Here is a 15,612-nt window from a genome sequence, read left to right as displayed (position 1 = left end):
TTCAAAGCATCTATAATCTTATATCATGCTTTATAAAGGGTTCATAAATGTGGCATACTTGTGTGACATAACCACCAATGTCAAATGTTTCATAACCCACTATGTCAAATATGACATAAACCTGTGCTTTATAAAGGGTGGCATAAGCTCCCCTTAATAAAGGCCTTATAAATCATATTAAATTGAGGCTTCACAAAGCATTTAGAACCCTGTCATGTATGTTGGTAGAGCATTGCAAGGCCAGGATATTGGGTTTAATTCCCTGGACCACCCATACGTAAAAATGTATTCACGCATGACTGTAAGTCGCGTTAGATAAAAGTGTCTGCAAAATTGTATATATAATATTATATTTCACTAAAACACTTCTAGGATGGCCCAACCTATTTCCCTCTTGGGTGCATAACTAATATTGGACCTGACCTCAACTTCCCCCAAAATGCTGTGCTGAAGGATGACACACTTTATAGTACAGCAAAAAATGCTTCCTTCTGTTTGATTTTTGAGTGTAGTTTCCCATTAATTCAGTGAGCTGCACTGTTGTTTGGTTAGCGTATTTTCTGTAGTGTGGTAAGCGCAAGTGATGTGATTCGGCAACCAATGGAATGGGTGGAGTAAAAGGCCAGCAACAGCAACACTCCCTATTATTCAGAGACCCATGCAATGACACAATATTTACATTCTACAGACCCTACTCAGTATTCCCTACAATAGTTACTGCTGATCCCAGAATAGTTCTTGATTTAACCCAATCTGTATTCCATATACAGTGATTCGCATAGGGGGCATTTATTTGACCTTGGAACATGTTTTAAAACCCAAGTATAGTGCAAATGTCACTTAAATATGAACAAATAGGAATCATTCATGTGTAGACAATTCTTTTTTCATATTCATATCACGGTTATTGACACTTTTCTACTATTGTGTGGAGGTCTTCTATTTAGAACATGTCTGTCATTCCGTGACCCAGAAGTACATTTTTGTGTGTTTCTGACGAGATACTGATCATGTGATGAGTTCGCCAATCAAAGGCCCCACTTGTGCTGCCACTGGGCAGCGAAACAAGTAAGTTAAGCTTTATTTATTGTAATTTAAATTAGTTTGTAGTAGGTACAGTTCAAGTCGGATGTTTACATACACCTTAGCCAAATACATTTAAACTCAGTTTTTCACAATTCCTGACATTTAATCCTACTAAAAATCCCCTGTCTTAGGTCAGTTAGGATCACCACTCTATTTTAAGATTGTGAAATGTCAGAATAATAGTAGAGAGAATGATTTATTTCAGCTTTTATTTCTTTCATCACATTCCCAGTGGGTCAGAAGTTTACAAACCCTCAATTAGTATTTGGTAGCATTGCCTTTAAATTGTTTAACTTGGGTCAAATGTTTCGGGTAGCCTTCCACAATAATTTGGGTGAATTTTGGCCCATTCCTTTGGTGTAACTGAGTCAGATTTGTAGATCTCCTTGCTCGCACATGCTTTTTCAGTTCTCCCCACAAATGTTCTATGTCTTGAGATGTTGCTTCAATATATCCACATAATTTTCCTTCTCATGACACCATCTATTTTGTGAGGTGCACTAGTCCCTCCTGCAGCAAAGCACCCCCACAACATGATGTTTCAACCCCGTGCTTCACGGTTGGGATGGTTTCCATTTTTCCTACAAACATAACGATGGTCATTATGGCCAAACAGTTCTATTTTTGTTTCATCAGACCAGAGGACATTTCTCCAAAAAGTACAATCTTTGTCCCCATGTGCAGTTGCAAACTGTCTGGCTTTTATTATGGTTTTGGAGCAGTGGCTTCTTCCTTGCTGAGCGGCCTTTCAGGTTATGTCGATTATAGGACTCGTTTTACTATGGATATAGATACTTTTGTACCTGTTTCATCCAGCATCTTCACAAAGTCCTTTGCTGTTGTTCTGGGATTGATTTGCACTTTTCGCACCAAAGTAGGTTAATCTCAAGGAGACAGAATGTGTCTCCTTCCTGAGCGGTATGACGGCTGCGTGGTCCCATGGTGTTTATACTTGCATACTATTGTTTGTACAGATGACCATGGTACCTTCAGGCATTTGGAAATTGCTCCCAAGGATGAACCAGACTTGTGGAGGCCTACAATTGTTTTTGTGAGGTCTTGGCTGATTTCTTTTGATTTTCCCATGATGTCAAGCAAAGAGGCACTGAGTTTGAAGGTAGGCCTTGAAATACATCCACAGGTACACCTTCAATAGACTATCAGAAGCTTCTAAAGCCATGCCATCATTTTCTGGAATTTTCCAAGCTGTTTAAAGGCACAGTCAACTTAGTGTATGTAAACCTCTGACCCACTGGAATTGTGATACAGTGAATCACAAGTGAAATAATCTGTCTGTAAACATTTGTTGGAAAAATGACGTGTCATTCACAAACCGACTTGCCAAAACTATAGTTTGTTAACAAGAAATTTGTGCAGTGGTTGAAAAACAAGTTTTAATGACTCCAAACTAAGTGTATGTAAACGTCCGACTTCAACTGTAAGTGTTGAGTTAGATTACACAATGTAGTTACCTCAATCATTATTTCAAATAATTTTGGTGACTTCAAAGCAATTGTGTGAAGATGAAATGTTGCTAGCTAGCAGGTTCAGCTAAATACATATCCCCTAGATACAACCATGTCTCATAGTCACATCATGAGATTTGTAAATGAAAGAGGAATATAATATTATGAATTGAATGGAGTTTTCCATCTTTCCATTTAGAGTTTCTGGTGCAGTACAGAAATGCCCTTATCCAGATGGTGTAACAAAGGCATTTCCTAACAATCTGCTAACTTTCTTTGATGTTACTTTTAAGGGTGGAACCAACATTCAGTACCTGCAGCAGGAAGAGAGGCAAGAACCAATTTCATTGCTGGACTTTTTGAAACGGCATGTATTTGTTTAAAAAAATGTACAGATAAAAGGGTTGTTGTATGGTTTAAACATGTCTTTAATGTTGACTTGTTTTAGCTGTTAGTGATAATTCCCTAAGTGTTAATATATTAGTGTTTACATAATCCTTTATGTATGTGCTATGAATGACCAAAGGTGTCTGGCCTTATAGTAAGTACAGCGTCATATGATGATACAAGGCATTTATGTATAGGTTATATATGACCAAAGGGGTCTGACTTTAAATTAAGCACAGTGTCATGCAGTACAGTCTTTATGGATGTGTTATGAATGACTGAATGTGTCTCACTTCAGAGTAAGTATTACAGGACACTACATAAAGTTTCAATAAATAGGTTATTAAAGTTCTGATGATTTATGAAGGTTTTCTCATGATCCACAGTTTACTGTAGGGTGTGATAGGTATTTAAATGATTAAATGGACCTGCAAAGCTTGCATTTGTGTTAGTGTCTGTGTGCCAGAACCAAGATGATTTGGAGTAGTCCAAGCTGAGACTACTGCACCAGCTATTTCTCTTCTGTTCCCATGCTGGAGACCAGGGCTTGATTACAACCTGTTACAATGGTGCCAACATTTTGTGGCTGATCTTTCAGCGGGGGAGTTGGTGAATGTGTCAAAGACCTGACTGGGCCCAGTACCACGCGGTCTGGATAGTTTTTGTTGCGTGTGTGTTTGTGTACTGAGGAACATGTAACTTAGTTCCAGATGAAATACCTTTTCAATTTCTTTAGGTTGGGGGCTTTCATCAAGATAAGTATTTTTTCGTGTAACATTGTCTCCATGCTATTGCACACACATAACATACAGTATAAGCCTGGGATATCAACCATTAAAAGTCGGCCTTAGTGGGTGTGCCATAGAATTCTATAGGATTCTTACTGAGTAGAATGTTTGTCATCGTCACTACGTAACAGTCAAAAAGTCATAATTATTGCTAAACCCTGCCCATTTCTAAAACTGATCTTCTTAAAACTGTATTTGAAGCCTAGCCCTAACTAATGAAGGCCAAGTTTTATGCATTGGTCCACCAGAAATACCACGCATTTGGGCAGAAGTATCTTGGAATGAGACTAGGTGTAATGTTACTAACATGACATCACGTTAGAGTGTATCCTTCCTTCAGCACAATATGCCGCCCTTTATAAAGCACACGTTTAAATCATATTCGACATAGTGGCTCAGGTCACATTTGACATTGGTGATTATGTCACACAGTTATGCCACATTTATCAACCCTTTATAAAGCATGGCATATGGTTATAGATGCTTTGTAACACATTTAGTGCTTATGAAGGTATTATGAAGGCTTTATGAAGCCTTTATAAGCTGAATTGAAGTGGGCAGCTGAGCAAAAATGAAGGAAAACTAAACATCCGGAGGACCTATCATCCTTTCACTCCCTACTCTCTACCTTCTCTTCCTCTGTATCTGCTGCTAAAGCCACTTTCTACCACTATACATTTCAAGCTGCCTCTAACCCTATGAAACTCTTTTATACCTTCTCCTCCATTCCTAATCCTCCACCCCGCCCCCCTCCCTCCTCCCTCTCTATGAACGACTTTGTCAACCACTTTGAAAAAAAGGTTGACAACATCCGCCACTCATTCACTTAGCCTATTGAGTAAACTGGTCTCACTCACACATACAGTGGGGCAAAAAAGTATTTAGTCAGCCACCAATTGTGCAAGTTCCCCAACTTAAAAAGATGAGAGAGGCCTGTAATTTTCATCATAGGTACACTTCAGCTATGACAAACAAAATGAGAAAAAAAATCCATAAAATCCCATTGTCACGAATCCCGTTTCCTGAGTCTGTTTTTTGCCTGTGTTCTATCCTGGAGTGTTTTTCCGGCGTCCTGGAACGCACCCTGTTTGGTTGCCGGGCAATGTAGCCAGTTGAGAGTTCTGATTACCCGCACCTGTATCCCATCAGCTATCTGCACACCTGGTCCTGATCATCATCTCTCCTCTTCATAAGCCCGGACCTGACATCCATTCCCTGCCGGATCGTTAGCCATGAACAGTATGTTGTGCCATAGTATCAGCCTCAAGTTGGATAGAATTTGTTTAGTTGTTTTTTACGTATTGCTTGCCTTAAACTTACCTCCGTTTGTTCTGTCTTCAGTTACTCACCCGGATCATTTACCCCATTCCCGCCTGGTCGTCGGAGGATTCCGCTACCCCATTGGATCCACCTATTTACTCCCATCAACTCACCACCGCTGCCCGCTACGCCACCTGGATATATCTACCCATTCACATTCACTTGTAAATAAATGCTCACCATCTTCCTACTCTCCTTGTCCTGGTCTGCTTCTGGGTTTGATTTTGAAAGAACGTGACACCCATTGCAGGATTTTCAATGAATTTATTTGCAAATTATGGTGGAAAATAAATATTTGGCCACCTACAAACAAACAAGATTTCTGGCTCTCACAGACCTGTAACTTCTTCTTTAAGAGACTCCTCTGTACTCCACACATGACCCTACCTCACACAGGAAGCGGCGCAGGTCCTAATCCAGGCACTTGTCCTCTCCTGTCTGGACTACTGCAACTCACTGTTGGCAGGGGTCTCTATGTGTGACACTTAAACCCCTGCAACTTATCCAGAATGCTGCAGCCCACCTGGTTTTCAACCTTCCCAAGTTCGCTCATGTCACCCCACTCCACCGCACACTCCTCTGGCTTCCATTCGAAGCTTGCATCCACTGCAAGACCATGGTGCTTACCTACGGAGCAGCAAGAGGAACTACCCCTCCCTACCTTCAGGCTGTGCTCAAACCCTACACCCCAACCCAAGCACTTTGTTCTGCCACCTCAGGTCTCTTGGCCCTCCCACCCCTACGGGAGGCCAGCTCCCACTCAGCCCAGCCCAAGCTTTTCTCTGTCCTGGCACCGCAATGGTGGAACCAGCTTCCCCATGAAGCTAGGACAACAGAGTCTGACTCTACTGATAGTTATGTTATTGAGGAAAAGTGTACTTTCTATGCCTGTGATATATGGTTGACCCACCTAGCTATCTTGAGATGAATGCACTAACTGTAAGTTGCTCTGGATAATAGTGTCTTGCTAAATGACTTAAATGTAAATATATAGTGTGAGTGTACATACACCTTTTGTTGTGCAAAGGTATATGGTGGATATTGTGTGCGACTGTGAGTGAATTATTATTTGTAGTCACTGTGCTACTGCTGCAACAACTGCTCTACAAGCGGTCTTCACCTGCTGGTGCGCAAACAGAAAAAAGTTAATTCTCAGAACTGCTCTGGAAAGCCGGATACACTTCTAATAGTGTCACGACTGGATTCACTGGATGCCTCTTCCCGACAGCTCAACAACTGTACCTTTTGCACACGTGCTTGTTCAGCTGTCCTGTGACGCCACTGAAAACTACAGTGTGGGAGTAAATGAGGCATGGAGCATGGGGCTGGAGTGAACGTATTCTTTATTGGCTGGCGTTTGAGATTAGTGACAGACTGGATCCCTTCAGTAGATCATCTCCCTATGCATCAACACATCTCCTCTAGAAAGCATGCAGCTATCCCCCACTCATCCTGAGACAGAGAAGAGATGATAACACACTCAATAACTCAGACTTTAGTTTAGCTTGTCTTTAGACATTTGTGCTGGGTACACTACACACAGATGACAGAAGTCAGTTTCCTGTGCCCTGCTCTCTTAACATCCAATATCCCTGTATTAAAACCCAGAGGTCGATTTGCCTCTCTGGGACTCAATAAGTGCAGTGGCTTATCCCATTATCCCGTTCACCAGTGATGGAAAAAAGTACCCAATTGTCATACTTGAGGAAAAGTAAAAATACCTTAATAGAAAAATGACTCAAATAAAAGTGAAATTCCTCCAGAAAAATACTACTTGAGTAAAAGTCTAAAAGTATTGGGTTTTAAATATACTTAAGTATCAAAAGTAAAAGTATAAATATTTTTCGATTTTCCTTATATTAAGCAAACAGCACCATTTTCTTGTTATTTTAATGTACAGATAGCCAGTGGCACACTCCAACACTCAGACATCATTTACAAACAAAGCATGTGTGTTTACTGAGTCTGCCAGATCAGAGGCAGTAGGAAGACCAGGTATGTTCTCTTGATAAGTGGGGGAATTAGACCATTTCCTGTGCTGCTAAGCATTCAAAATGCAACGAGTACTTTTGGGTGTTAGGGAAAATGTATGGAGTAAAAAGTACATTATTTTCTTTAGGAATGTAGTGAAGTAAAAGTTGTCAAAAATAGAGTAAAGTACAGATACCCCGAAAAACTACTTTAAGTACGTAGTACTTTAAAGTATTTTTACTTAATTACTTTAGACCACGGCAGTTCACGCATCACAAACCAATGAGAATTTAGAACTGAAACCCAATATCACAAGCAGTCTATACCTTTCACCAGGGGAAGGACATAATCCTAAAATACTAAGATCTTGCCTTGAATTGTCCAAACATTGCTGCTCTCTAAGCTCCTATCCATTGATACCAGTTGATGCAGTGTGTGAGGCCTTACCTGTCCTGTGCAGAGCGCAGTGCAGTGGCTCGTCTATGGTTGACGTCCATCTGCATCAGCAGGGGGATGGAGGAGAGGTTGCAGGGGGGAGAGGCCATCTTCCTGGCCAGCTGCATGTTGTTCATGGTCAGATTACAATGCCACAGTGTGGGGAGCTGACCCCTCAACAGCTCCCTGAGAGAGACAAAGCACTGAGTTACTGTATCTGTACCAATTAGGAAGGGGAGGGAGAGCTGAGGCTGAACATTGCAGTATGGTTACATGACTGCATTATCGTCATAATAATTTAATGCAGCAACATAAAGGCCATTTAATGAGTTCACAATACTGGGGGTTGACAGTGGGGGTCCCTGTACCTATATAGAACAAGAAGGACCGCACACTGTTAAAGCTCCCAATTCACCGCTTTATTGACAACTTTTCCATCCAAAACGGATCTTCGTCAGGTCAAACACACTGAGTGTTCACATCCCCAAACATACACATTTCACCTCACATGACCATGTGACGCACGGTGGGTGCAAAACACATTTGTATATCTCTAATAATTAAATAACAATGAGATGGATACATGTAATGGTTCCAGAACATAATATATGTTTACAAAATGACCAAGTGGGTAACCTGGAAGGCAAGACAAATCAAAGTAAAGTGACATATTCAGGTAACAAATGGTCTGATATCAAACTCTTGGTTCAGACATCTAGGAGATTGTACGCAAACGGTAAATCCAATACACTTCTTTTCTCAGTAATAGATTATCAGTATCTCCTCCCCTCCTAGGAGTCTTAACATGTTCGATGCCAATGTGTCTCAGAGCTAATGTTCTGACGAGTCCTGATATTACTCCTGTGTTCTGCTATCCTTGTTTTCAGAGCTTGTTTTGTTTTTCCCACATAGCATAGACCACAAATACACTTGATCAGCTATATCACATTTTTTTGTGGAACATGTAATGATGCCCTTAACCTTAATGGCCTTGCCCATACCTGACTCCGCTCAGGGGTCCGGCCTCTGAGGCGGGCATCACCAGGTGGGGGGTCTGGGCTGGAGTGGGCAGGTGGTGGCGCTGGCAACCAGGGTTCAGGGACCACGTCAGCTTGTGGGACTTGATGGCCAGATGTTGACGGGAGTGGCTGGAGCACGGGAACGGGGTGAGCAGGTGCACGTTGTAGTCTTGTCTTATCTGAGGAAATTGTAGGAATTGTGGTTGATTTATTTTAAAGGTGCTGTGCGGTAAGTCTTTTGTACCATCGTTTACTAATCTAACCTACATTTCAAAGTATAATATGAAGTATGGTTGTATAGTCCAAACAATACGCTGTGAAATACCTTCTGAACAGCCATTACTCTTGTATATTTTCTGTTGAAATACCCAACAAGTACCAGACGGAGAAATCAAAAGTAGGAAAACTGTACCGCCTACTGCCAGAAGCAGGATCGCTTCACATAGAACGGATATAGATCAACAGAGTTTGCTTTCCATGGAAATTACCATTCTAAAATGTATGTGTTTGAGGAAAGGCTCTGAACCCATTGGGTTTCAACTGTTCCATTGAACAGCTTTAACATTTTAAATGACTACAACATTATTAAAGATAACCAACGATAAAAGCCCCATGAAAAGCCATATGTCTGTAGGATGAAAGCGAATGTAGCAACCAAATTAAGGCTTGTGTCTACTATTCTTCCTCACCTCACTGAAAAGATATAGCATGCGAGCAAGGCAGGTCTTGCGGCTGTGTTCAATAGCAGCTTGTTTAGCACTCCACCGACGCAACGTCCGTTTCTGGTACACATCCAGTTTCGTCAGGAAGGAGTATATTTCTTTTACCGACTGTCCATCCTTTAGCTCCCGAGCAGCAACCAACTGCATATTCAGATTGTAACTGACAAGAAAAAATAGAGGTTAAAAAATCAATTGTATTCCAAAAAATGGTCCCGTGAATCATATAAACAAAACAATTCTACCAAAAAAGAGTATGAGCATAAATTCTTATCATACCGGACTTGCTGCACTGATCTGTAGGCCATGAACTTGCGGAGCAGGCAGGCCAGTCTCATCTCATCCATGCCCAGAATGTGTGTGATGAGGTCCTTGGCCATGCTGTACAGCTCAGTGGAGATCTCCCCGCTGATCGCCGCCTGCCTCAGGAGATTCAGGTTGGTCCTCTGAGACACCACGTTCACCTGGTAGGTCGCCCCCACCATCACCGTTTTCTCTATCTTCCTCCCCTCCTCCTCAATCTCCATCTTATACCGCTCCATGTCCCCCTGGTTGGCTGTCTCTATAAGTCTGGGTTTCAGTACTTGCCTCGTTGTCTGATGTGGAGTATGTCTCCTCTTGATTCGCTTCACTACCGGTACTTTGACAGTTTTCTCGATGTGGTGGTGGCGTTTCTTCTCCACTCTGATTTCCTCTTCCTCTACAAAGCTGTCAGAGGACGAGATGGAGAAATGGCTGGTGAATCGCTGTTCCTCCTCAGTCTTGGGCTCATTATCCAACTTGTTGTTCATGTCTATGAGGTTCTCCAGGGCCAGGCGCATCTTACAGGTCTGCTGCTTGCTCATGTTGTTGATGTTCTTCAACTGGATCAGGACCTCAGACACAGAGTGACGGCATTCTTGGTGGGGTCCTTTCTTGGAAGCAGACTTGGCGTTCTTGTCTTCTTCTTTCATGAGCATGTGCACATTGGCGCCCAAACTCTCAATGTTCTGGTCATGGCTGACGAACACAGAGTTGATCTCTTTGAGCATGTCCCCTGGTGACTTGGTGGTGTCGTCCCAGAACCCCTCCCAAGCCACTTTGTCCTCCTCAAACGGCATGCCCAGGATGCTGTCTGTAAATTTCCCATGGAGTTTGGAGGTGATGTTGTTGAATGAGTTTCGGATGGTTTTCTGAAGGATGATGTAGAGTTTGATGGCGTCGTTGGCCTTGTCTGCCTCTAGGCCTATACCCTTAACACTGAGGGACTTTTCAATTATGTTGAACACAGATGACTGGAAGCCATCCAAGAGGCTGGTGCTGTTCTTCTCCATGGCCTCAAAGAGGTCCAATTCATCAGGTGATGTCTCGGGCTTGATCTCCTCTTCAGACACAGGGGAAGGTGTGGGAGGTATCTCCTCTTCGACATACTCCTCAATGGACTCTGGCTCCGTCCCAGCCTCAGTCTTGGGTGGGCTCTTGGGTAGCTGTGATTCCACCACTGATGGCGCTATCTTTGGCTTCTGCTCCTTCTTAGGCAGAGGGGGCCGTCTGGGATATTTCGGATTGAATGGGACTGAGGTGCTCTCTGGCTGGGTTTGGCTCTGAGTCATGGGGAATTCCATCACCGGCTCAATCACTTTAATCACAGAACCCTGTTGACCTGACCTGACCATTCCCTCCAGCTTGTGGATCTGGAACTTGTGCGCTGCGATCTCCTCCTCAAGGTTATAGTTATCTCCCTCCAGTTTGGTGATCCTTGTCTTGCCCCCTTCCAGCTCTGCTTTGGCACGGGCCAGGTTAGCACGGCAGTCATTAGCCTTCATCTCATCCAGTTGGGCTTGGGCTTTGTGGGCCTCGCATGTGCGCTCCTGCAGAGCCTCGTTTAGGTTGTGGAGCCCCGTCTGAATGAACTTAAAGGCCATGCTCATGGCCTTGTTGCAGGACATGGACTTGGAGATGTCACCCAGCATGAAGGACAGATCTGTGGAAGACTTGGTGGCCAGGCTGGGCTCCGCCATCATGCGGTCCACTGTGGGCGGCTGCAGCTCCTGGATCTTCAGTATCGTCCTGGCATCGACTTTTGACTCCAGCCACCAGTGCCACACACCTCCCTTCTTATGTTCTGCTTCTTTCTTTTTGGTTTTCCTGGTGTCGAGTTCAAAGAGGAATCCACAAAGCTCGTGAAGACGTACAATGCAAGCTTGGATGTCCGACATGAAACTCTGGATCTTGTCTTGCATCTCCTCAACCCATTCCTCAGTGATACCATCCACCTCCCGGAAGTCCTCATCCTCCTCCACCTCCACCAGCTCCTGGTCTACAGCAATCAACCAATTAATAAAATGGTATTAATAAAGCCCTAACAAATGTCACAATGTTATTTACAGTATCCTGACTTAAACCCCTGAAGAGCAAGCAGTGTATAAAAATAGATTGTACAGAACAGATATCACAACCATGGTATGAGCATTAATTACTGAAGCACTTTGGTCCAATTCTAAAGCACTTTGAACAGCTAATGGCACTGTGCCACTCACTCATGTTTCTGAGCCACTGGAGGACCACGCTGAGCTCATTTTCCTTGTCCTGGCTGGACTGTAGGAATGCTTGGATAGTGACGAGCTGCTGGCCACGCCTGCGCTTCTCCTCCAGATGCTGTGATTGTGTTATCAGGTCATCATCCTCCTCCTCTACAGCCGAGGCCAAGCGCATGCGGCACAGCGCCTTGTTTACACTGTTCAGGATCACGTGCAGTCTCCCTGCCATGTCCTGTAGGTATTTGTATTTGTTAAGGATTCCTAGCAGCCTTGGCTGCAGCTACTCTTCCTGAGGTCCAGCAACATTAAGGCAGTTATATACCATTTAAAATATTACACAACATTACATTAACACTTTTCACAACACATTAAGTGTGTTCCCTCAGGCCACTACTCTACTACCACATATCTACAATACAAAATCCATGTGTGTGTATAGTGCGTGTCTTATCATCTGCATGTGTAAGCGTGTGTCTGTGCCTGTGTGTGTGTTTCTTCACACACACAGGCAATTGTCCTGATCTCGCATCAGGATGGTTTGTATGAGGCTAGAAGATACTGGATAGGCCTACATGGAATACTACTACAAATAATATTGTGTAACGATGGAAGGGGAACAGCAGTAGAGAGACTTGAACCTGACTCTGAGGTTACAGTGGGGCGAGTGCACTACCACCTGTGCCGTAAAAACAGGGATGCCACACTACTATGAAGTGATTAAATGAAGAAGTAGAACACGTGGCATCATGAAAAAGTGCTTCTCTGCCATATGACCTACAGGTAGTGAGGGGATATTGGTAACTATGCTCATATCTCATTCCAGCTAGCACATGTGTTTCTTAGAGCTTGGTGAGATCGTGGTTGTCCTACGGTTATTTTGCATACAACCTTCACACAACTTCCTGGGAATGTTGCAGGATAGTTGCTTGGCTTTGGAACATTCTCAGCACATTTAAGGAATTTGACAACAAAAAAACATACTTTACGTATGTGCTTGGAGTTTAACAAAAAGTTATGCCAAAATAAGCTAACAGAGTTATTAAAATTGTTAATGACACATTCAGGAAGTTTTAACAAAGTTATTCAAAAACCTCCAAATAACATACAGTGGGGCAAAAAAGTATTTAGTCAGCCACCAAGTTCTCCCACTTAAAAAGACGAGAGAGGTCTGTAATTTTCATCATAGGTACACTTCAACTATGACAGACAAAATGAAAAACAAATCCAGAAAATCACATTATAGGATTTTTAATGAATTTATTTGCAAATTATGGTGGAAAATAAGTATTTGGTCACCTACAAACAAGCAAGATTTCTGGCTCTCACAGACCTGTAACTTCTTTAAGAGGCTCATCTGTCCTCCACTCGTTACCTGTATTAATGGCACCTGTTTGAACTTGTTATCAGTATAAAAGACACCTGTCCACAACCTCAAACAGTCACACTCCAAACTCCACTATGGCCAAGACCAAAGAGCTGTCAAAGGACACCAGAAACAAAATTGTAGACCTGCACCAGGCCAAGAAGACTGAATCTGCAATAGGTAAGCCACTTGGTTTGAAGAAATCAACTGTGGGAGCAACTATTAGGAAATGGAAGACATACAAGACCACTGATAATCTCCCTCGATCTAGGGCTCCACGCAAGATCTCACCACGTGGGGTCAAAATGATCACAAGAACGGTGAGCAAAAATCCCAGAACCACACCGGGGGACCTAGTGAATGACCTGCAGAGAGCTGGGACGAAAGTAACAAAGCCTACCATCAATAACACACTACGCCGCCAGGGACTCAAATCCTGCAGTGCCAGACGTGTCCCCCTGCTTAAGCCAGTACATGTCCAGGCCCGTCTGAAGTTTGCTAGAGAGCAATTGGATGATCCAGAAGAAGATTGGGAGAATGTCATATGGTCAGATGAAACCAAAATATAACTTTTTGGTAAAAACTCAACTCGTCGTGTTTGGAGGACAAAGAATACTGAGTTGCATCCAAAGAACACCATACCTACTGTGAAGCATGGAGGTGGAAACATCATGCTTTGGGGCTGTTTTTCTGCAAAGGGACCAGGCCGAATGATCTGTGTAAAGGAAAGAATGAATGGGGCCATGTATCGTGAGATTTTGAGTGAAAACCTCCTTCAATCAGCAAGGGCATTGAAGATGAAACGTGGCTGGGTCTTTCAGCATGACAATGATCCCAAACACACCACCTGGTCAACGAAGGAGTGGCTTCGTAAGAAGCATTTCAAGGTCCTGGAGTGGCCTAGCCAGTCTCCAGATCTCAACCCCATAGAAAATCTTTGGAGGGAGTTGAAAGTCCGTGTTGCCCAGCAACAGCCCCAAAACATCACTGCTCTAGAGGAGATCTGCATGGAGGAATGGGCCAAAATACCAGCAACAGTGTGTGAAAACCTTGTGAAGACTTACAGAAAACGTTTGACCTCTGTCATTGCCAACAAAGGGTATATAACAAAGTATTGAGATACACTTTTGTTATTGACCAAATACTTATTTTCCACCATAATTTGCAAATAAATACATAAAAAATCCTACAATGTGATTTTCTGGAAAAAAAATCTCATTTTGTCTGTCATAGTTGAAGTGTACCTATGATGAAATTTACAGGCCTCTCATCTTTTTAAGTGGGAGAACTTGCACAATTGGTGGCTGACTAAATACTTTTTTGCCCCACTGTAATTTCTGTTCTCAGAGCATTAATAAAACCTCCCAGGAAAAATGTCAAGGAGTCAGAGTGAAATGTTCTCAGAATCTCCCTGCAACCTAAAAATAAGCTTTCCCAGCACAGGTGAAATTTTGACTTCTGTTCTGTTCTTCAGTTTTATCGGTCAGGAAACTTATGGCTTCGTTCCAACAACCAATGTAAAACCAAAAACATATGTTCCCACAACTTCCAATGAACCAAATATGCTCACTGGGCTCACATGCTCTTCTTAAATACATATTTTTATGACAATTCTTCACAGCAATAATTTCATATGGGCATGGGAGTTACAAGTGGAACCATTTTTGGAATGTGACTCACTCGTTTAGCTCGACCCATTTCAGCAATTTCCAATTTCCTCAGTACCACCTCAACGGAATGTGGTACTTCTTGAGGTGTAGAAAGGATCTTGTCCAAATCGATATCACTCATAGTTGGTTTCTCCTCCATTTTCCCCTATGATAAATAACTATTTATCTGAAAATATAAATACAAATAGATATACTTTTGAAAGAAAAATAGATATGATATAATCGCCTATTTATCTAATGGGCTCTTTAAATAAATACACATTAAGTACCAAAAAATAAACATTTTTGATGAAGCCGAGGCAAAGTCTCATTCTTTCAGAACAGAGAACTTTGAAACACACCAATATAATAATAATAATTCATTACGTCATATACTTTGTTACATCATAGACTCCTTTCAGTTTTGGGGAGGAAATTCGATTTTACAAGTGAAACCTAGAATTATTGTAGGCCTAAGTGGATTTCTCCATCACCATTCTGAATAATAGCTTTTGCCCAGACATACTCTGCTATTTTCCCAGGAATGAGCTCACACTGCATGGCCATCTGGTCAAATTACTCTCACATCAGTGGCTTTGCCTCTATTATACTCCCTGCTATCGTTTAACACAGATACAAGACCATTATACTGTCAATGTACAGAAAAGGAATAACAAATACCACGTTATTCAAGAAAAATACAACAGATTGCTTAGCTAGCTACATGCGTTTGTCTTATTGTTCATATGGCCGCCTTAGGGTAAGCACCGCCAAAATAAACGGTTTTTATATTTTTCTCAAATAAAAATAGATGTATTTACCATCATCAATATGTGTGGTTTGTAAATGGGGATAAAATGGTGACGACATCCAGTGTTTTTAATGGGTTG

At 42.3% G+C, this 15,612-nt stretch overlaps 1 protein-coding gene across 1 annotated transcript; it reads right to left on the bottom strand.

The window, feature by feature from the left end:
* Nucleotides 1–5,237: 5,237 nt before the first annotated feature.
* LOC118359677 (uncharacterized) lies at nt 5,238–15,599 on the bottom strand. Its single transcript, XM_035738283.2, has 8 exons — nt 15,544–15,599; nt 14,754–14,909; nt 11,711–11,942; nt 9,471–11,490; nt 9,162–9,354; nt 8,455–8,651; nt 7,466–7,639; nt 5,238–6,499 (listed from the first exon to the last, which is right to left on the bottom strand). Exons 2-8 carry the CDS (start codon nt 14,880–14,882, stop codon nt 6,484–6,486), a joined length of 2,961 nt encoding a protein of 986 aa, XP_035594176.1. The 5' UTR covers nt 14,883–14,909; nt 15,544–15,599; the 3' UTR covers nt 5,238–6,483.
* Nucleotides 15,600–15,612: the final 13 nt, after the last annotated feature.

The sequence above is a fragment of the Oncorhynchus keta genome, chromosome 27, assembly GCF_023373465.1.
Source record: "Oncorhynchus keta strain PuntledgeMale-10-30-2019 chromosome 27, Oket_V2, whole genome shotgun sequence".
Lineage (NCBI taxonomy): Eukaryota > Metazoa > Chordata > Actinopteri > Salmoniformes > Salmonidae > Oncorhynchus > Oncorhynchus keta.
Note: the sequence above shows the minus strand (reverse complement) of the source record. Positions and strands in the feature narration are given on the sequence as shown.

What these genes read in the sequence shown, in the direction of transcription:
- LOC118359677 (XM_035738283.2), bottom strand. Translation starts at nt 14,882, where the DNA reads ATGGAGGAGAAACCAACTATGAGTGATATCGATTTGGACAAGATCCTT. An exon ending in CCAGTGGCTCAGAAACATGA is followed by an intron (nt 11,491 to 11,710) that starts GTGAGTGGCACA and finishes TGATTGCTGTAG; the next exon opens with ACCAGGAGCTGGTGGAGGTG. An exon ending in TGCTATATCTTTTCAGTGAG is followed by an intron (nt 8,652 to 9,161) that starts GTGAGGAAGAAT and finishes CAATTTCCTCAG; the next exon opens with ATAAGACAAGACTACAACGT.